This window comes from Camellia sinensis, chromosome 5 (assembly GCF_055761805.1).
Source record: "Camellia sinensis isolate YWXY chromosome 5, ASM5576180v1, whole genome shotgun sequence".
NCBI classification, from domain to species: Eukaryota; Viridiplantae; Streptophyta; class Magnoliopsida; order Ericales; family Theaceae; genus Camellia; species Camellia sinensis.
In genome coordinates this window covers 179,050,317-179,071,847 of record NC_138965.1, presented here as the reverse complement: position 1 = coordinate 179,071,847, position 21,531 = coordinate 179,050,317, and the positions used below count along the sequence as shown (strand labels likewise).

Here is a 21,531-nt window from a genome sequence, read left to right as displayed (position 1 = left end):
CGCCAAGCGGGCGCGGATGGTGTAAACCATCATCCTTGCGATGTGAGTGCGTGTACACTAGCATTCATCCCATAATATCATATTCAATAGAATATTTCATGTAGCACTTTATTAAGTGTTCCATGTTTTCTTTTCTTTCCGATGTAGGACAAAGCCCCAAGCTTATTTCATGCTTTCCAAAGAAAAACATGGAAGGTTTTGGAAACATCCAAAAATAAACTATAAATTTGTAAACCCATTTTGAAAATTTCCCAACATGTAGTACCATAAGACCCCTGTTTAGAAATCTAAATTCTAAAACCAATTAATTGCAAATTTTAAACAGACAATTAAAAATTACAAAATTATCTAAAGCTTACAAATTCGGGTTTTCAATAGGCTATAAAACGAACACAACAACAAATCTGGGCTTTTAGTAGGGTTACTCTCAACCTCCTAATGCCACAAAGGGTTTTCAGTCGGACAACCCTTAACTATGTTTTGCATTTTAACATATGTATGTTTACCTATTTAGAAGATCATGAAGATGGTGATGGCGCATGAGAATCTTCTTGTGACTGTGAAATGTCATCTCCTACGGACTCCACAAATAGGTGCTCACTAGATGCATCCGAAACCTACAAAATTTTATATCACATGTTAACATTTGCATCTATATAATTTAAAGCTGTTAAAATATCTATGTATACTATTTTTTGTACTCCACATCTACATTCCAACAATGGGACTCCAAAAAAGTAATTCGCGCATTCAATTGCTCGATTTCTAGTCTAAATTTTGTTGGAAATGGTGGAAAAATTCTGGGTAAAACCAGAATTTTTTCTCAAGTTTGGTCTATTTTTTAGGTGGGCCCCGAGCATCGATTTACTCGGGTCAAAGTGGTAATGCGTTCTATGCCGCGTTGTGATTCACGTGGTATATTTGGTTGCTCAAAACCATTATCGAGTGAATGGGAAATTGAAGCCAAAGTGTGCTCCATGGAAATGGAGTTATGGTGGAAATTCCTTAAAGTTGTAAATTGGCTTGTTCCACATTGATTTGGTGGGAAGTTTTGAAAGAGTTTATAAGGCTTAGGGTGAGATACTTGGGGTGTGTCCCAAGGGGTACCCAAGTGTTTTAGAGGGAGAGGTTATGGGCAAAATGGGCTAGACCCATTGGACCCAAAAATCACCACACACGTGCGCCGCCGCCGCCGTCCGTCTGTCCGGTTGGGCTTCTAATCTTTTTGGGCAAAAAACATTTGAATTTAATTTTATTTTTTATTAAAATAAAATCCAGAATTCAAATTAAACTGGTTTGGATTTATTGTTCATCCAAACAGAGCCCTTCCCGTTTTCAAACAGAATTAAACTGTTTTGGATTTATTGCTCATCCAAACAGAGCCCTTCCCGTCTCTAGCTGTTTGAATAAACAGATTCAAATCTGTTTAAATTTGAATCTAACAGGTTTCATACATGTTCAATTCAAAACCAAAAGTCACCTTTACATCTATAAATAGACTAGCCTCCCATTTGGATTTTACTGAAATTTTTCGTACTCCATCCTCTGCAAATCATATTCTTCATCTTGCTGCATTTTATTTTCGAAAGAAAGAGTGTAAACACTTAGTGTGTTCGTAAGGCAAACAATTTGTAGTGCTGCTATTGTTTGTGGTAAGATCATTTCATCTTGGGAGATAGACGTCCAAATTCTGAAAGCACCGTGGAGAGGACGAATCTGTCTTAAGGACACAGTGTTAAACACTGGACTTGATCAGAAAAGTTATTTAAATAAATTAACCAAGTAAGTTATTTAATTTTATTCTGTTTTTATTTGTTTATTTACTCAGATTTTATTTTTGTTTTTGTAACAAAATAAAATCTGTGGTTTTATTTATTTATTTATTATTTCGAGTTTGATTTTTGTAATCAAACAAATTCTCTCCTTTTCTTTATTTCTTTAAATTCTAATTGTTGTTGTGTACACAATAGAATTAAATCTTTTAAATACAGTGAAGATTGTCCAACAATCTTAAGACAGAACCCTTTTTGGGTATCTTCATTGTATTTAATTTTCTGTGTTTTCAAATTAATATTCTGGTTGGAAAAACAAATAGTGATTTATGCTATTTGACAGATAGTAGTAATATACTGTCTCTTTTCTTTGACAACTAGTAGTAATATACTGGTGTCATTAACAATTGCAGAATATTATTTGGTGTTACAGAAAATTATTTTGGTATTTTATTTTTCTAGTTTTAGTAACAAGGAAAATAAAATTATATTATTTTCTAGTTTTAGTAACAAAGAAAATAAAATTATTTTGTGTTTTAATTTATTTTCTGATTTTGGTAACTAAAAAATTATTTTATGTTTGTTCTGATTTTTGTAATCAGATAGTTTTGTGGTATTTTATTTTCTAGTTTCAGTAACAAGGAAAATAAAATTACAGTATTTTCTAGTTTTAGTAACAAGAAAAATAAAATGATTTTGTGTTATAATTTATTTTCTGGTTTAAGTAACTAGAAAATTAATTTGTGGTTTGGTTTTCTGATTTTTGTAATCAGATATTATTTCGGTATTTTATTTTACTAGTTTTAGTAACAAGGAAAATAAAATTATTTTGTATTGTAATTTATTTTCTGGTTTTAGTAACTAGAAAATTAATTTTGTTAATCAATCATGTAACTTTGTGACTCGATCACAATCTGTTAATTTTGTAAGTAACTTATGGTTTCGTTTGGTAGACCACTTATTTTTGAACCCTTTGTGAAAATGTGTTAATTATTTTGACTTTATCATAGTTCATCGTGAGTTTACATGGAAGAATTTGTTTCTAGAGTAAAATATTAGTTTTACAAACTAATTTTATTTTTATTACAATGTGGATTCATAGTCTTGAATTGTTTCTACACTTGAGTCGGAAAATGTATATATATATATATATATTCAGAAGAACATTTTAATGCATATTTAATTTGTTTATTTATGTACAAATCAAACTTATTAAATGAAGGTATGTTTTGTCATTTTGAAGTTTAAAGTTTAAATGCGTTGGATTTTTTTTATGAGTTGAGAATCCTTTTATTTCATGATGCAAGTGATGGGATTGTACATGATTAATTTATTTTGTTAATTCATTATTTTTAGTTGATGCGTTTGATATGCATGTATGATATCAACTCAAGTTATTTCTTAACAATAATTTCAAGTGATTTGGAATGATAAATTGTTATGTCGACTTTGGACATAAGCAGGTTAATTAGAATATTTCTAATCAATTTTGAATGGGTGTTTAAACACCAGAGAAATTTAAACATGAAGATGTATGTAATTATATCGTTCCATTTAATTGGGAAGTAATTTAAGAAAGCTTTTACGTTGATTTTTAGTTTATTTTGAATTGTGTGACATGAAATGTCATTAATAATTATTTTACTTGCGTAGTAGAATTTGTTAAACCATGAACCATTTTATTAATATGGGGGTGTATCTCTTGCATTAGCTGAGATAATTTAATTTTCTTCTGTCACAAATATTTTTTTTGACAGTGACATTTATTTGTTATTGAGTTGCAAGAATGTATACAATCAAATGGGTTTTTGAATTGTTTGATTCTTAGGCAAAATTTTTATGAGGATATGATTTTGTCAAAACATTAAATCTGACTTGAGTAGTCATAATTATTTTGGTTTTTTCTTGAATTTGTTTTAAAATTCATTGATTTATATTAGAAGTGATAGGGGTGGTGAATATGATGCACTATTAAATGTATTTTGTGCACAACATGGTATTATTCACCAAACTACAGCACCCATGTTACTAAGTTCAGGTTTATCACAGAACTTGTGAGGGGAAGCAATTTTTGTCTGCTAATTATGTTCTTAATAGAATACCCCACAAGAAAACCAACAGCACTCCTTATGAATTGTGGAAAGGTCGATCGCCTTCCTACAAATACTTAAAAGTGTGGGGGTGTTTGGCAAAAGTTGAAGTTCCTGTTCCTAAAAAGACTAAGATTGGACCAAAAACAATAGACTGTGTGTTTATTGGTTATGCTCAGAATAGTAATGCATATCGGTTTCTGACTTGTAAATCAGAAATACCTGATATAAATGTGAACACTATTATAGAGTCAAGGAATGCTGTGTTTTTTGAACACGTCTTTCCTTACAAGAAAGGACAGGAATTAAGTTCACAGAAAAGAATTTATGATTGTACACAAAGTCAAGAGACTAATGACAATCAAACACAAGAGACTAGTAATAGTCTCGACCAACAGGATTTAACTAATGATGAACCTAGGCGAAGTAAGAGAGCAAGAACATCAAAATCCTTTGGTCCAGCTTTTCTGACATACTTGTTAGAAAATGAACCTCAAAGCTTTAAGGCAGCAATGACAGGTCCTGAAGCAACTTTGTGGAAAGAGGCTGTTAATAATGAAATTGAATCCATTATGCAGAATCATACTTGGGAATTGGTGGATCTTCCATCAGGTTCTAAACCTCTTGGATATAAATGGATATTCAAGAGAAAAATGAAAGCAGATGGTTCAATTGACAAGAATAAAGCAAGACTTGTTGTTAAAGGTTATAGACAAAAGGAAGGTCTGGACTATTTTGACACATATTCCCCTGTGACAAGAATAACATCCATTCGCATGCTTATTTCTATAGCAGCGTTGTTTAATTTAGAAATACATCAAATGGATGTTAAGACATCTTTCTTAAACGGTGATCTAAATGAAGAGATCTATATGGAACAACCCGAAGGGTTTGTAGTATCAGGGCAAGAAAAGAAAGTTTGTCGACTTGTAAAATCCCTTTATGGATTAAAACAAGCACTTAAGCAATGGCATGAAAAATTTGATCATGCAATTCTTACTAATAGGTTTAAGATAAACGAATGTGACAAATGCATCTATGTTAAAAACACTGACCAAGGATATGTCCTAGTTTGTCTTTATGTGGATGACATGCTTATCATTGGAAGCAGTCAAAACATGATCAAATCAACTAAGCAGATGCTTAACAAAAGATTTGATATGAAAGATATGGGGGTTGCAGATGTTATATTAGGAATGAAAATTACTAAAACATCTGACGAATATGCATTATCTCAATCTCATTATATTGAGAAAATTCTTGATAAATTTATCAAGGATGATTTGAATTTAGCTAGAACACCCGTAGATATCAGTCTTTATTTATCAAAAAATAAAGGTGATGCAGTGTCTCAGTTAAAATACTCCCAAATCATTGGAAGCCTAATGTACCTAATGAATTGTACTCGTCCTGATATAGCTTATGCTATCAGTAAATTGAGTAGGTACACTAGTAATCCCGGAGAAGACCATTGGAAAGCGATTATTCGGGTTCTTAGATATCTAAGATTCACCCGTGATTATGGTTTGAACTTTACTCGATATCCAGTAGTACTTGAAGGTTATTGTGATGCAAATTGGATATCGGATACTAAAGATTCAAAATCCACTAGTGGATATGTCTTTACTTTAGGAGGCGCTGCTGTTTCTTGGAAATCCACCAAACAAACATGCATCGCATGATCCACAATGGAATCCGAGTTCATTGCTTTGGACAAAGCAGGAGAAGAAGCAGAATGGCTTCGTCACTTCTTAGAAGACATTCCAATGTGGCCAAAACCTGTGCCAGCTATTTGCATTCATTGTGTTAGTCAAGCTGCAATAGGCAGGGCACAGAATCATATGTATAATGGTAAGTCACGACATATTCGTCGTCGACATAATACCGTAAGGCAATTGTTGTCAAACGGAATAATCTCAATAGATTATATAAAATCTAAAGAGAATATTGTGGATCCGTTAACAAAAGGTTTGACAAAAGAGCTAGTGTATAGTTCATCGAAGGGGATGGGATTAAAGCCTATTACATAAGAGTCGTCATAATGGTAACCCTACTTATATGACTGGGGATCCCAAGAACTAAGTTCAAAGGGATAACTAAGTTATGTATGGCTCACCAGAAATCACCAAGGGATTAAAACTTCCCTACCCATTCCTATGGTGAGAGTGATATCTGCAACATATGTTGTATGCAGGGGTATAAGGATAAGCTTTGCTTTTAATGATTACTTATATCTTGATTAAAGTATAAAATCAAGACGAGTATAAGGAGATACTCACAATAAGAATCACCTATATGAGTGTCGAACTGGGGCCGGTTCTATGAGAATAAAGAGGCTAAATTCTCTAGAAACACTTATAAAAACCAGGCGCGTTCAAGGCCAAAATGAACACAACAGTGAGAACCACGATGTGTTAGAAGATATTTTGTGTGAAATCTATTGTCTTGGCTTACACAAACGGCTGAACAATTCAAGGCATCGCGTCCATTGGTTAGCCAGTAAGTCCGATAGGTTATCACTAGGGAAGGTTCAAGGCCGAAAACTACCTATCCTGATGCAAGATATTTCCGACTTATACTCTTTCGTTAAAGTCTGCATATTGTTGCATTTCCGTTGTCATCAAATTCCATTCATGTGGGGGATTATTGGAAATGGTGGAAAAATTCTGGGTAAAACCAGAATTTTTTCTCAAGTTTGGTCTATTTTTTAGGTGGGCCCCGAGCATCGATTTACTCGGGTCAAAGTGGTAACGCGTTCTATGCCGCGTTGTGATTCATGTGGTATATTTGATTGTTCAAAACCATTACCGAGTGAATGGGAAATTGAAGCCAAAGTGTGCTCCATGGAAATGAAGTTATGGTGGAAATTCCTTAAAGTTGTAAATTGGCTTGTCCCACATTGATTTGGTGGGAAGTTTTGAAAGGGTTTATAAGGCTTAGGGTGAGATACTTGGGGTGTGCCCCAAGGGGTACCCAAGTGTTTTAGAGGGAGAGGTTATGGGCAAAATGGGCTAGACCCATTGGACCCAAAAATCACCACACACGTGCGCCGTTCGGTCGGGCGGGCTGGGCTTGGGCGCGGGTGCGTGGTGTGTGGTGTGTGGTTGGGCTTCTAATCTTTTTGGGCCAAAAACATTTGAATTTAATTTTATTTTTTATTAAAATAAAATCCAGAATTCAAATTAAACTGGTTTGGATTTATTGTTCATCCAAACAGAGCCTTTCCCGTTTTCAAACAGAATTAAACTGTTTTGAATTTATTGCTCATCCAAACAGAGCCCTTCCCGTTTCTATCTGTTTGAATAAACAGATTCAAATCTGTTTAAATTTGAATCTAACAGGTTTCATACCTGTTCAATTCAAAACCAAAAGCCACCTTTACATCTATAAATAGACTAGCCTCCCATTTGGATTTTACTGAAATTTTTCGTACTCCATCCTCTGCAAATTATATTCTTCATCTTGCTGCATTTTATTTCCGAAAGAAAGAGTGTAAACACTTAGTGTGTTCGTAAGGCAAACAATTTGTAGTGCTGCTATTGTTTGTGGTAAGATCATTTCATCCTGGGAGATAGACGTCCAAATTCTGAAAGCACCGTGGAGAGGACGAATCTGTCTTAAGGACACAGTGTTAAACACTGGACTTGATCAGAAAAGTTATTTAAATAAATTAACCAAGTAAGTTGTTTAATTTTATTCTGTTTTTATTTGTTTATTTAATCAAATTTTATTTTTGTTTTTGTAACAAAATAAAATCTGTGATTTTATTTATTTATTTATTATTTCGAGTTTGATTTTTGTAATCAAACAAATTCTCTCATTTTCTTTATTTCTTTAAATTTTAATTGTTGTTGTGTACACAATAGAATTAAATCTTTTAAATACAGTGAAAATTGTCCAACAAATTTCTCTTTCACCTCCTCCTTGACTTGTTGAGCGATCTCTATGATTGTTGAATGATTGAATGCATAGGATGGGTTTGTGTCCTGTTTATCCAATGCACTCACTGCAGAACTATAGGTCCGACAATAACTTTTTCCATCCTTTCCTACCATCTCACAGAAAATCTGATCTAGCGTACCTGTTGTCCGCAAGTGCTCAGGCACCTTAGAGAGGTGCTCATTGAATTGTGTCTACATTTAATAAACATAAGCATGCAATGAGCAACGAGATAAATTTTTTATTAAAAAAAAATAACCAACCAGATAAAAAATATATACACCACGAGCAAAGCCATTTCTGGATCATCTTTTCTGTGTCTTAATGAAGAGACGCTTCTTATCGGTTCTCTCACCATTTTTTTCATCTGAAATTCAAAAACAAATATATAAGTTAGAATTCACGTGTCTTTATATATAAAGTCATAATTTTGTATGTAAGTCAATACCTCATAGTGTATTTGGGAGAAGTGCTTTCGCCCTGTCTTATGAGTTATGCCACGAAGCTTTCGATTTTTTGAATTTCGGGTTGCTATCTCCTATACTATCAGTTAAACATTACTATTTAATGCAACTAACCCACATATCATAATTTTGAAATATTAGTTATACTTATACCTCTGCTTCCTTACTCCCCCAATACTCCACGAGCTCTCTCCACTGCTCCGGTATTATATTCACAGGCACTTCGAAACTAATATCTAGAGATGTCCTAAAAGGCACATAGAACTTGCTTTTTGTCTTGTTCTTGTGATCCTTCCGCATCTTATTACACAAATCCAAGCAAACTAGCTTAAAACCCTCTGGAGCAAATATCAAGTTATCCTACAAAGTACCAAATTAGCAAATATCAGAACAAGGATACCAGAATGTTTGAAAATTTGATTTATACCTTAACCTCTTTCCAAATGGACTCTATGACATCTTTGGGCACTGAGTTCCAATTAATGTATGTGAGGGGAACTCTATATGCCCGTTGCGTACTATATGCCCCAATTGTCCCTTAAGCGAGGCAGCTCTGTCCCCTACTGGTTCAAAGGTAGCATCAAACTGTACATCCACTCTGACTCCAGTGCCCTACTCCTTTATTCCCTTAGCATACCTCGACCACACTTCTTCCTATCTTTGTCAAACGTTGTTGGACCTAATAAATAACAAAAATGAGAATGTTAGACAAAAATAATGCAGTATATTGTAACATAAAAACAATTTATATATAAATGCTCAACTCACGTGACTCAGAAACAATGGCGGGTCAAGATGAATGCGTGTGTAATGATGGGAGTGAGGGAGTAGCTGGTGACGAAGGCTGTGAAGGAGGCACTTGTGATTTAGTTGCTGATGATGGCTGTGAAAGAGGTGCCTGCCTGTGGTGATGGTTGTGACAGAGGCACCTGTGGTTTTGCCGAAAGCATCTGTGGTGGAGAGACCTGTGATGGTGTTTGTGAAGGGGAGGCATCGGCTGTCTGAACTGTACGTTGACGCGACACTTCAGACCTAGTGCAAGGACGACTGACCTTTCTCTTCAACATAGTTATCTGTAGGCCACACACAAAATAAAAATTAGTATTGATCTTTGGAGAAAGTTGATCTACTTCGTACAAATATATAAATAAAAAGGCTAGAAGATACATATGTATATATACATTGAGATTTGGCAAGAGTTTGAGGTAATTTGAATGCATTGCAACTACAAGAAGCCAAATTCCAAAAAGGTAGCCAATAACTTCAAATAGCCAAACACCTTAACCTTTCAACAACTTGTCACATTTCCTTTGGGTAATCGAGAATTATAAAAATTTATATTTCAATCAACACATGTAGACATGAATTAATCAAAGTATACATGCATGTATACAACATTGGCATTTACCATTTTGTCCTTCTTTAGTAATTTGGTGTGCGTTAGTCTTCTAACATCAAGTGAAGTGAGCTCACACGCGAGGCTATGACAAGATTTAAAGGATTTCACTCTATCTTGTTTCTCCAACCTATAGTACAGAAACAAAGCCATAGGGGTTTTGTAGTTCAAGCAGTTAAGGGGAGGTTTATATTAATTTATAACTTTGGTTTAATTTGTTAAAGTCCTTGTAGTCGAGCCTCTATAAAGTATGAATAATTGAAATATTTTGATCAGTTGGAGTCCTTGTTTAAGCGGTATTTCATACTATTCAATGGAAAAAAAAAAATGCACAAAAAATACTCCAAGTAGCCTTCTTTTCCAGCAAAACAGACAGGCATAGCCCAAAAACTCAAGCTCCCAAACCCCACCGTCCCAATCTCATTTCACCCAAGCACCATACCTACCAACTACCGTAACTTAAAAAACTGATAAAAAATACAAAAAAAATGCTACGCATACATACAGTCCAAAAATTCAAGCCCCAAACCCCACGCCTTTCCTTATCCCCATTCTATGCAACCACCTGAAATGCAAACCTCAACAAAAATTCACCAAAACACCAAAAGTGAAGACAGGATTCTCAACTGATATGAATAAGCAAGTCAAGCTAACACTCAAGCATAAAGCAAAGAATTGATCCAGTATCTCAATTACATTGTTGTATTTGTGATAATTTGTTCCAAGGAGGAATAATAAAGTTCAAAAAGGCACACAAATACCTTGTCCTACAACTCGGTTTGCATTTTTCTAGTCATTTTTACTTGGTGCAGAAAATCACCCTGTTTGGGATCAGCTACAAATGCTACTTTTGGCTAAATAATAGCAACTCCAATGACAAAGTTATAATGTAAACATAAATTTCAGAACATAAACCTTACACTTTGGATCATTTACCATGTGTATTATCAAGAAATCAAGACAAAATGACATACCTGAATCCATTGATGAACGGTTAAACGGAAGCGTGATTATCAATGAACTCTTTGTTATTGATTATGTTATTGCCTTCTAATCCTTTCCCCTTTGGTGTCTTATGTTTTTCTTTGAGAGGATTTAGAAAAAAAATGGCAGTGTTCATATTTTTCCACTTGGGAAGGAATAGGGACCATAACCTTTTAAAGGTTGTAATTGGTTTTCAAAACTGAAATGTTGTGGAAGTTCAAAAGGAATGAAAACCAACTTTAACCATTATTGGTTTTAATTTCTATTTATTGGTTTTCAAAACTGAAAGGTTGTGGAAGTTCAAAAGGAATGAAAACCAACTTTAACCAATATGTTTTAATTTCTATTTCTGCCCCTCATAGAATTAGAAATTATATAACTAGTATCTACACATTAGGTCCATAACACATATACCCTTAAGCCTATTAACTAAATTGAATCACTTAAATTGTAGGCTTCTTATAAATGATAACACCACATTTAATTATGTGGTCCCATTGAGACATTATCTAACAATCTCCCACTGGACCACATATGTATCCTGAAAAATGTGCTTAACTTTAGTGAGCTCAGAAATTTGTTATCATAACTTGAGGGTATCCAAACAATCTTGTCCATTAACTATATTAATATAGGATCAAAGCGGTCTTCGTTACATCAATCGTAACTCGACCCACCAATGGTCACGTATACTAATACATCTAAATGACATAGATCAATCATGGATGCGTAGCATGGAAATTACATGTGATGTGATCCATACATGCCTATTTCCAACTGGTCCTACTTAACTTTATTGAGATCAATACTTCACAATACGTAACAGAGCGTAATAAACTGAATATTTCATTTCTGCAGAAATTAATCTAATTACATAGATAAAACTCAAGGCTGACATAAAGCAGTAATATAAATACAAACTCCCACTAAATCAGAATGTTCTCAAATAGAACAACACCCATCTGAGCAGTGTGCTCATGAAAGACCTTGGGTGGTAGTCCCTTCGTAAGTGGATCCGCTATCATGGAGTTTGTCCCAATGTGCTCTATGAAAATCTGTCCACTCTGCACTATTTCTTTTACAACTAGGAACTTGATATCAATATGCTTTGATTTTGTCGAGCTCCTGTTGTTATTGAAATATAAAACTGCAGACTTATTGTCACAATATAACTTAAGTGGTCTTGCAGTGCCTTATATTCTTCATTCATGGCTTCTATCCACTTATGAGAGTTGGAACTTTCCATGACTTGACGAAAGTTGATTGGATCATCTTTCGACATTCCATTTTCTACCTCATGTTCTTGGAGATATACAATATAATCATCTGAAAATGCAAATCTCCTTTCTCTGGTGGATCGCCTTAATGGCACAGATTCTTAAGGTTGAGGTTGTAGAGTTTGTTCCTCAAGAACAATTACCTCATCTTGAATGGGGGTTTGAACTATATTATCTTGAACAACATTGTCTGGTTGAGGATCCGAAACTACTTCTCGAGCAATGACAGGTATAGGAACCTGTGATTGACTTATATTGAGAATGTTAGAAAATTAAATTTCTGTAGACGTTGTATGAAATTACATTAAATTTAAAGATTTCTAAATTTGTGACCCCGTATATGTTATATAATCTGCAGCAATTCCAATTATATATATACATATATAAATAGAATTGATGAGTCCAAAAACAAATAGTTTTTTTTTTTTTTTTTATGATGTTCAAAAATAAACCGATCAAATCGCAAGATATATCTATATATATATAAATACGTGATGTTCATCCATTTGACAGAAAAAAAAAACTGCCCACCAAATCATTTTACAATTCCAGAAAACAGATTGCCATTTTCACAGAACAAAACAGGGAAAAACAAAATTTACATCCATAAGAAAATTCAGAATCTGATTCCAGGAAACTAAATAGAATGAATAAAGCATATCAATTCTGATAAGACACATGATATGCATGCTCTGATACCAATTGTCAACATAAATTTCAGAACATAAACCTTACACTTTGGATAATTTACCATGTGTATTATCAAGAAATCAAGACAAAATGACATACCTGAATCCATTGATGAACGGTTAAACGGAAGCGTGATTATCAATGATTATCAATGAACTCTTTGTTATTGATTATGTTATTGCCTTCTAATCTTTTCCCCATTGGTGCCTTATGTTTTTCCTTGAGAGGATTTAGAAAAAAAATGGCAGTGTTCTTATTTTTCCACTAGAGAAGGAATAGGGACCATAACCTTTTAAAGGTTGTAATTGGTTTTCAAAACTGAAAGGTTGTGGAAGTTCAAAAGGAATGAAAACCAACTTTAACCATTATTGGTTTTAATTTCTATTTATTGGTTTTCAAAACTGAAAGGTTGTGGAAGTTCAAAAGGAATGAAAACCAACTTTAACCAATATGTTTTAATTTCTATTTCTGCTCCTCATAGAAATAGAAATTATACAACTAGTATCTACACATTAGGTCCATAACACATATACCCTTAAGCCTATTAACTAAATTGAATCACTTAAATTGTAGGCTTCTTATAAATGATAACACCACATTTAATTATGTGGTCCCATTGAGACATTATCTAACATATAACGCTCGTGAAAGCCATTTTTTGGCTTCACATTTTAAAAATACTTCTCCAATGGTGAGCCAAATGTCTTGCCAAAAATTGGCAAAGCCAAATTTGGCTTGAAGTTCGGCCAAGGCATTTTTGCCACATTAACAAAAACTAAATTACGATCACAGAAACCTTTTTGAGGAGTAAAACAATGGCCAAAAATTGATATGGGAATTGGTTGTATAAAAATAGTATGTGAGCCATTAGAGTGGTATAACTAAAAAATAGTTTTTTTCTTCTTTTTTTTCCTTAGCAAGACAAAAACTAACTTTAGCAATGCCAATTTGGCTTTGACCATTGAAATTGCTCGAAGCTACAAAGAAAAAAATCTGTTTGCAAAAAGCTACAAAAAGAAATTTTTTTAGTAATCCCAAACACATTAACTTTTTTAGATTTTAAAATCAAAAAGCTAAAAAACCAATAAAAAATCCAATGTTAAACTCGAACTGAATTGGGGAAATTTCAGGCCAGGGGAAGTTTCAAAAAATATCTACAAATAAGTGGTAAACTATATAAATATTAATAATTAAAATCATAAGCTTTTTCATGTAATAATTTTATATAATTTCCACTGAATACTAATTTCCCCAACTGAAACAATGTCTGAACCAGAATAGACAACTATAGATTATATAACTTCTGCTTACTAATAACACTAAACAGAGCCTAGCCTAACTGCTGCATATTTAGGCCCTAGCCAGCAACCTAGCCAACTCAGAACACAGCCCAATTAAAATTTTGCTTCATGACTGCATGTATAACCACAGATGATCATTTACATTTCCAAGTTTTCACTACAATTTTACTTTTTTTAGATTCTCTTCCATGCTATTCTAACATCAAATTATGTTAATAGAATGATTGTGAATTACCCAGCTAAGTTTTACAATATAAGCATTACTGCACAGAATCGTGGTTGGAGAACTTACTAGTGGTGGCGGTGGGTGGAGAGAAGGAAACGACCGGTGGGGAGTTGCGGAGAGGTGGTGGTGATTGATGGTGGAATGTGAGGAGGTGGAGAGGGACAAAATTTAGTGTAAAAATTATTTTATAAATAAAAACATGTTTAATGAGTTATCAGAGGTGGTGACTGTGAGGTGGCCACCGAAGTTGGTTATTAGAGTGTTGCAAGATGTTAAAGAGTGACTAGAGGATTGCCGAAGATCAGAGACGGTGGCTGATCGGACATTGAAGCTGCCTAGAGATCATTGATGGTTAATTGATTGGCAATGTCAGAGGTCCTTGGGGTGGTGGGCGAAGGTGATGGGTGAAGTAGGAAAGATTGAGATTTCTTTTTTGAAACAAATAAAAACACTTTCTTCTTTTTTCTTTTTTTTTTTTAAAATTTGGAATCAACAAACAAGTTTTTGTCTTTAAAAAAAAATAAAAAATAAAAAATAAAAAATTAGAAATTAGAAATGAAAACAAAAAACATAAAGTGTTGCCAATCTAACAGGTAACAACCCAACCCACCATGGGCAACTAAACTAGTAATTAAAATTTTTGAAGGCTGAAAGTTTATGTTTGTTTCCTGATTCTTGTAAGTCGTTACAAATTGCTGTTTTTCTCTCTTGGCATTTCTAAATTTTTTGTTGTTATCTGTAGATTATATGATTTTTATGTTATTTTTTTAGAAACTAGTTTGCTGACATTTTTTTATATAAAACAGTCCACATATATATAGATGCCCAATCGACAAGCTTGGTATATAGGCCCACTGTTTAGGATGGGTTGGGTTTGCACAGGCACAAAATTCCTCATTAAGTAGTGCAAACCTAATTTAAACTTTGCTCAATCTAGACAATATCCATCCTTATATACTACTAATAAGACTGAGATCTTCCATTACAACTTTAGAATGAAGATGATCACAATTCCCAAAATCCATATATATTTGTTTAAAGTTTTTGTATCTTTTGTCATAACTCACAAATGAAAGTCAAATTATTGATTTCATGCAATCCTCCCTTTCATGTCTTCATTACTATATTCCTACGACTTAATTAGCATGTTCTCTCGTATGTCTTATTAAATGGTAACATGTCGTCACAAGTTTGTTGAAAATAAATTTTCTTAGCATTTAATGGAGAAATTAGGGTATATATGAAGTCCAAACATAGTTTGGCATATACTTTTTTGATGGATAGTTGGCATACTTGTATGGTGATAAAATTTAGTCATCATTTAGGTACACCATTAAACATAGAGCTTTAGCCAGCATTTTATCTATAGCAATTAGCAATTAGCAATTAGCAATGAGAAAATTACTTTCAATACAACAATCCGATCTATTAAGCAAGCCATTATACAATAATAAGTTTCACTTACATATCCTCCATGACTAGTTTAAGTTTTACAACAAACTTAATAATTAAATAAGATCTGCAAGTGCATGTCTTTTCCTGTGAACATCTCTATTCAGCAGCGTAAACCTGCTTGGTTACACTCCATTTGTGTAAAACATTGCCAATAATATCATAAAATACAACATCAATTTCATTTAGAGTAATTTGGAGTGTCATAAAACCTTGTCCATCATAGTACAACTTCATTTCCTTTGGATCCCACCAACTGACATCACCCCTCCATGCCTTCGAGCCACCACCACTTGTTAAAAATTGAAGTGGACTGAAAACAATCATAGTATAAAATAAATTATGAATTTGAACCAATTTAGTAACTTTTAATCAAGCCAATTCTCTTGTTTTCAAAAGTTCAACTATATCTTATAATAGTTTGATTAGTATAAATGTTACCTGTCAGGACTACTGATGTGTTGCAAGCAATGGTCGTGTCCATTAATGTAAAGATCAACATTGTTTGCCTGAGAAATTAATATGGGATCACTTAGGTAACAAAATATTGTAGCTTGAAGCATAATTTTCAAAGGCACAAAGTTGAAACTTCATTGTTTGTAATATTACCTGAAGTATTGGAAGAAGTTTGGCTACGAGCTCTACTGTGTCGCCATGTTGTCCAGCGCTTCTCATAGTATGGTGACCAACTACAATTTTCCATCTTGCGCTTGATGCACTTAATGCTGAATCCACATCCTATAACAAATCAATGGTAAAAAAAATGTTCATTTATTTCACATTAGAGTACCCATCTAAATTCTTTAGCATATGTTACTTGGCATATGATTTTTTCCAACCTAGTTTTTTGTTTCATAAACATTTCAGAAACTAAAGAAAAAAAAAAGTTTTCTTAGGCCAAGTAATATAATGTGCGTACGAACCAACTATTCATGTTAGTATCAATTCACCTTCAAGAGATTTGAGAGGTATTCCTTCCTAGGAAGCACGCCTCGCCAGTCGTAAGTATGGTCTGTCTCAGTAAAGTATTTATCTTGGAATGGAGTTGTATCCACGAAGAAGAATTCCACGATTTCTGTTCAACATGTAAAAGGAAGTGAATATATATATGCCAAATGTAATTCAATAAAGTATGCAATCTTTTGTCAAAAATAAATAAGAGATTTCAAAATTAGAAGGGTCTTATTTACTTCACCTGCATTGAGAATATAAGATCTGAGGCAAAGCCATCTCCTATCCTTTTTTGTAAGGATGGGATTTATTTGTGCCAAAACATCTCCTCTATAGTCATGGTTGCCCAAAACTTCAGCAAGACAAAAAAAAAAAAAAAAAGATTTTAAAGATTTAAGTATTTATTTAATGCTAAAGAAAAATAAAGTTTTGCAATAATAATCTTAATTTGAAGCTTGAATTCACCTGTGTACCACTGTTTTTGTAAGCTTGGGGCAGTGTAAATATTGCTAAATGACTCTTCAAATGCTGGATCATCTACTCCAGTCAATCCATCTTCGTAAAAGTTATCACCGGTGGAAATGATAAAATCTATGTCCGACTTTTCTCCTGTTTTGCCCATCTGCAAAATATTTATTTAAATATTTTTAATTATTCAGAAAAATAACTCATTAAAATGGTTATTTGTCTTGTTCTCAGAATCAACTAGCCAAAGCCACAAACCAAAATTTGATAATATTAAAAGTCAACCAATTGATCAAAGTATAAGTGTTACATTGTTTCTTATTATTATTTAATGCCAATTTAAAACATGGGCATCAAATGCCAAAGAAAAACAAAACAAGTAAAAAAAATGCAAAAAATTTAAAATTATATAATTTTTTTTAATAATAAAGGGAGTGTTTGACACTACTTTATTCAATTCATAAAGAGCCAATCAAAAAAGAAAAAAAAGGAAGTTACATATGCTGACGACATTATTTTATTCAATACACAGAAAGCCAATCAAAAAAGAAAAAAAAAAAAAAGAAGTTAGTAACGTAATGTTGATTTGGACTGAAAGGCAATAAATATGTGGCCCTATAATGTGACTCTCCATCTTCCTCACAAATTACAAAAAAGGTAAGTACAAACTTGTCCTATAATATGAAGAGAGAGCACACAGAATCTAAATGGAATTATACCACCTTCTTCACTAGCTTTCATACCTATCTTATATTTTGTCATGCTTTCACTTGAAGCTATAGTTTTCTACCTTCACCAGTTGTGAGCTTATTATAGCTAGTAATTGAGCTAGGTCATATATTAACAACTATAATATATATATATATATATATATACATCATCCTGTTTTGCACATCAGTGAATTATTTTATTAAAATATTAAATTATATAATCCTAGATTGTTCTCAGCAAAATCTAGATGAGATTGATTCAATATTGATAATAATACCTCTGAAAAAGTCAGTCAATTGTTTAACACTAATTCAAAGCATGGACATAAAATGCAAAGGAAAAAAACAAAACAAAGTTAGAAAACTTTTAAAAGTAAAATTTTTCCCATAATAAAGTGAATATTTTCCCAAAGGGAGATGCTAGAGAGCTCTAAATCTAGAGCTCTAATTTGAGCTCTAGTGATGTGTCCAAGCAATAAAAAAAAAAAAAAAAACAAGGCAAGGCACAAACATCACATCAGAAGGGATCCCACATTCCCATTAGAGCTATTAGAGCTCCTATATTAGAGCTCTAAAGCATTTTTGTTTTCGGAAACTATTACCCAACTCTCTATAACCGTTTACAGAAGTAATAATAATTTGAGAGATTTTTTTTTTTTTCGGTTGACAATGCATCCGCTCACAAACGTCACCAAATAAGATTTATGATTCATTATTATGAGAGAAAATAATTTCATTGCGACACTTTAGGATATCAACGCTATAGTGTCACAACTTATCTATAATAAGTATCTTTTTGAGGGGATGTATTATAATAAGTATCTTTTTGAGGGGATGTATTGGAAAATGCCCCAATCAACTTGTCCTCTAATTCAAATAGAATATGGAATCCACTTGGAATTATACCCCCTTAATACCCACAACAATGCCATGCGTTGTCATGTTTTCACTGGAAGCTAAGAAATGTACATTCACCACTTAAAAGCTTCAAAGCAATTACTAGAATAATAAAGTTCATCTAGGTAAGTATTCACTACGATAACATTTAAAAAAATATATAATTATTTTAATCTTAGTCCTCCATCTAACCTCGTTGGAAAATACTTTTAAATTAGTTCCTCGTCTTTCTTTTTTTTTTTTTTTTAGGTTTCGTTTTTCCTTTTTTTTGGTTTTAAATTTTATGTTCTTTTAGACTAGATTTTATTTATTTATTTATTTTATTTTTTTTGTAAGAAAGATCAAATTTGGAAAAAGTTCACTCAAAAAAAAAAAAAGAAAAAAAAAAGACACAATATATATCTTTTTTGAAAAATTAAAAATTAAGATTTTTTTGTGTTAAAGTTGATCATTATTCTTTTTTGAAGTTTGATTTCCAGTATAGAATAACTTAGCCTTCGTTTCGTCTGGGATATTGATTGACTTTTCAATTTTTTAGTTATTTTAGTCTGAATTTAAAAAATTTCATTTGGAATGAGTTTTTTTAATTTTTTTTAATTTTTTTGAGAGAAAAAATAAAATAATTATTATTAAATATGATATTTTATCTTATTAATTTTTTAATTTATTTTGTCTTTTTATAACTAAAATAACCAAACGACTATGCCAAACATAACCTTAAAAATAAAATATTTTGAATAAATTACCAATATATCCTATTTTTTAGATTTATTATTATCTACTAAATCTTAATAAATTTATCAAGTGATAAATTTATTAGTCGCTTTCATTTTTATGAATAAAATATATGTAAAATAAGTATTCATTTAAAATATATGTAAAATAAATAAATCTAAAAAGTAAAAAAAATTGAATAAAATGTTAAAAAATTTAATGAGAAAAAAAAGGAAGTGATTGGTGTGTCAGGTGCATATTAGTAAGTATTTGTATAAATTCTCACAAATATACAAAAGTCACCTTACAAAATTGCTTAACTTTTCACCAATATTGATAAGTTATGATTTTTAAAATTTTTATAAATTAAATTATGTATGTTTGTAAAAATTTATACGATTTTATATGAAATAACATACATATATTTATGGCAACTTGCGCAAGTGGATATGTTTGCAATTGCACAAGTGGATATGTATGCAATTGCACACTTAAAGAATTGCCATGAGGAAAAAAAAAAAAAAAATTATTTTTTTGAAAACTCCGAAAAGCAAACAAAGTAAATAATGTTCATGACTTAAAAAGAAATTTTCATTGATAATTGTTAAATATAATAATAGCACTATCTATCAAACACAAAAACCAAAAAAAAGAAAAAAGAAAATAAAAAATTCAATCTTTCTTTGTTATGAAATGAATATGTTCTAGCAAAAATGCTTGACAATTACTTTGAAGATGATAATTTTGAAATTACATTAAGACCTAATATTTAAGAAGGAAGAGTGATCAAGAGAGGAAGAGAGAGAGATGTTGACCTGAAGAGCAACTTGAGATTGGTTGTAATTTCCTTTTCTTCCCCAGTCACCAACCACCAAAACGCTAAGAGACCCATCAGCTTTTGCAGGGTGTTCGAACCTCTCGAGCTCAGCTATGGAGACACTGAAACACAGCCCTATTAGAATAGCAGTGAAGAGCTTGAGTTTAAGAGAGAGATTCATATTCTTGTTTCCGATCAACAATTCAGCCATGGCGTTGGATGAGAGAGAGAGAGCTTGTAAAAAGCACCCTCCTTTACTAATGGAGCCTAAAGTCCTTTTATAGCATCCACCCCCTAAAAGCCAATGGCCAATAAGCTTTATACATTGGCTATTTTGGAAAGATAATAAAAATCTAATTAAATTTTTAGTTCTTTTAGATAAATAATTTCAGAAGTTCGTAAAAAATTATTTTTAATTATTTTAATTAATATTTATTTATGATGTGAAATTATAATAAAATAATTAAATTATTTCTATTTAATTTAAAATATTTATAATTTTATCCACGTAACACATTTTGACCCACAAAGAATAGAATTATAATTTTACTATTAGCTAAAAACTTAGCTAAAAACTTACTTTTCAAATAAAAAAAAATAAAAAAAAAATCAACTTATAACTTTTACTACAAATTAAAAAAAAATAATTAAAAGCCAACTTCTCCCAACAAACCTCTTTTGGCATCTAATTGATTTTTTGGTTTTTATTTTTTCCTATCACCTCTCTGCCAATCTATTTATTTATCAACAATGATACATCTCACTAATTTGGGAGCACTAATGGACCACTAATGAGGTGAAAATTCAAAAAAAAAAAAGAAAAAAAAAACTTAAGGCCAAAACATCACATCAGTCAGTGGGACCCATTCTCTAGAGCTCCTTTAGTGCTCCCAATTTAGAGGCCCCAAACATTTTCTTTCTTTATTTATTTTTTAAGAAAAGGGCATAATACATATACTATCCATTTGTAATAAATGTAAATGGACAAAAAAGCACCCACCAACTCCGTCCTTCCACGTTGTCACATCCTCTTCATTTTATTCATTATTATTTGTACCTTACCTTTCGGAAGTATTGTTTATTTACTCCACTTACTCTTAGCTTTAGGATCACATGTCTCGCTCGCCTAGTCCAGTTATACACGTGTGGGGTAGGCCGCATCTGAGCTAGGTCCGCCCTTTTTACAAAAATTAAGTGCCCCTTTTATAATCCAAATCCAAGTGCAAATTTAGAATATATAAATACTAAACTAGTTTCTTTTTGATCAATGTGAGATAAGTTTTTTAAATTTTATTACCATGTTGTTACTATGTTCAAATAGAACACTTCGGACTCTCATTCACCTATTAATAATTTTGCTACTTATAGCCATCTCATGGAGATGAC

General features: G+C 32.3%; 2 protein-coding genes across 2 annotated transcripts; both read right to left on the bottom strand.

The window, feature by feature from the left end:
- Positions 1-518: 518 nt before the first annotated feature.
- On the bottom strand, positions 519-9,194 carry LOC114321570 (uncharacterized). The gene is made up of 7 exons (XM_082872359.1): positions 9,034-9,194; positions 8,693-8,944; positions 8,419-8,625; positions 8,250-8,339; positions 8,085-8,168; positions 7,765-7,995; positions 519-617 (listed from the first exon to the last, which is right to left on the bottom strand). Exons 3-7 carry the CDS (start codon positions 8,563-8,565, stop codon positions 519-521), a joined length of 651 nt encoding a protein of 216 aa, XP_082728485.1. The 5' UTR covers positions 8,566-8,625; positions 8,693-8,944; positions 9,034-9,194.
- A 6,350-nt stretch (positions 9,195-15,544) lies between these two features.
- Positions 15,545-20,545, bottom strand: LOC114321584 (purple acid phosphatase 3). The gene is made up of 7 exons (XM_082870539.1): positions 20,144-20,545; positions 17,008-17,164; positions 16,787-16,894; positions 16,542-16,666; positions 16,201-16,329; positions 16,033-16,100; positions 15,545-15,904 (listed from the first exon to the last, which is right to left on the bottom strand). Exons 1-7 carry the CDS (start codon positions 20,354-20,356, stop codon positions 15,691-15,693), a joined length of 1,014 nt encoding a protein of 337 aa, XP_082726665.1. The 5' UTR covers positions 20,357-20,545; the 3' UTR covers positions 15,545-15,690.
- Between the last annotated feature and the right edge of the window lie 986 nt (positions 20,546-21,531).

What these genes read in the sequence shown, in the direction of transcription:
- LOC114321584 (XM_082870539.1), bottom strand. Translation starts at nt 20,356, where the DNA reads ATGGCTGAATTGTTGATCGGAAACAAGAATATGAATCTCTCTCTTAAA. An exon ending in ACAAAAACAGTGGTACACAG is followed by an intron (nt 16,895 to 17,007) that starts GTGAATTCAAGC and finishes GTCTTGCTGAAG; the next exon opens with TTTTGGGCAACCATGACTAT. An exon ending in AACTTCTTCCAATACTTCAG is followed by an intron (nt 16,101 to 16,200) that starts GTAATATTACAA and finishes TTAATTTCTCAG; the next exon opens with GCAAACAATGTTGATCTTTA.
- LOC114321570 (XM_082872359.1), bottom strand. Translation starts at nt 8,565, where the DNA reads ATGCGGAAGGATCACAAGAACAAGACAAAAAGCAAGTTCTATGTGCCT. An exon ending in TCTCCCAAATACACTATGAG is followed by an intron (nt 8,169 to 8,249) that starts GTATTGACTTAC and finishes TTTGAATTTCAG; the next exon opens with ATGAAAAAAATGGTGAGAGA. An exon ending in AGGAGGTGAAAGAGAAATTT is followed by an intron (nt 618 to 7,764) that starts GTTGGACAATTT and finishes AAAATTTTGTAG; the next exon opens with GTTTCGGATGCATCTAGTGA.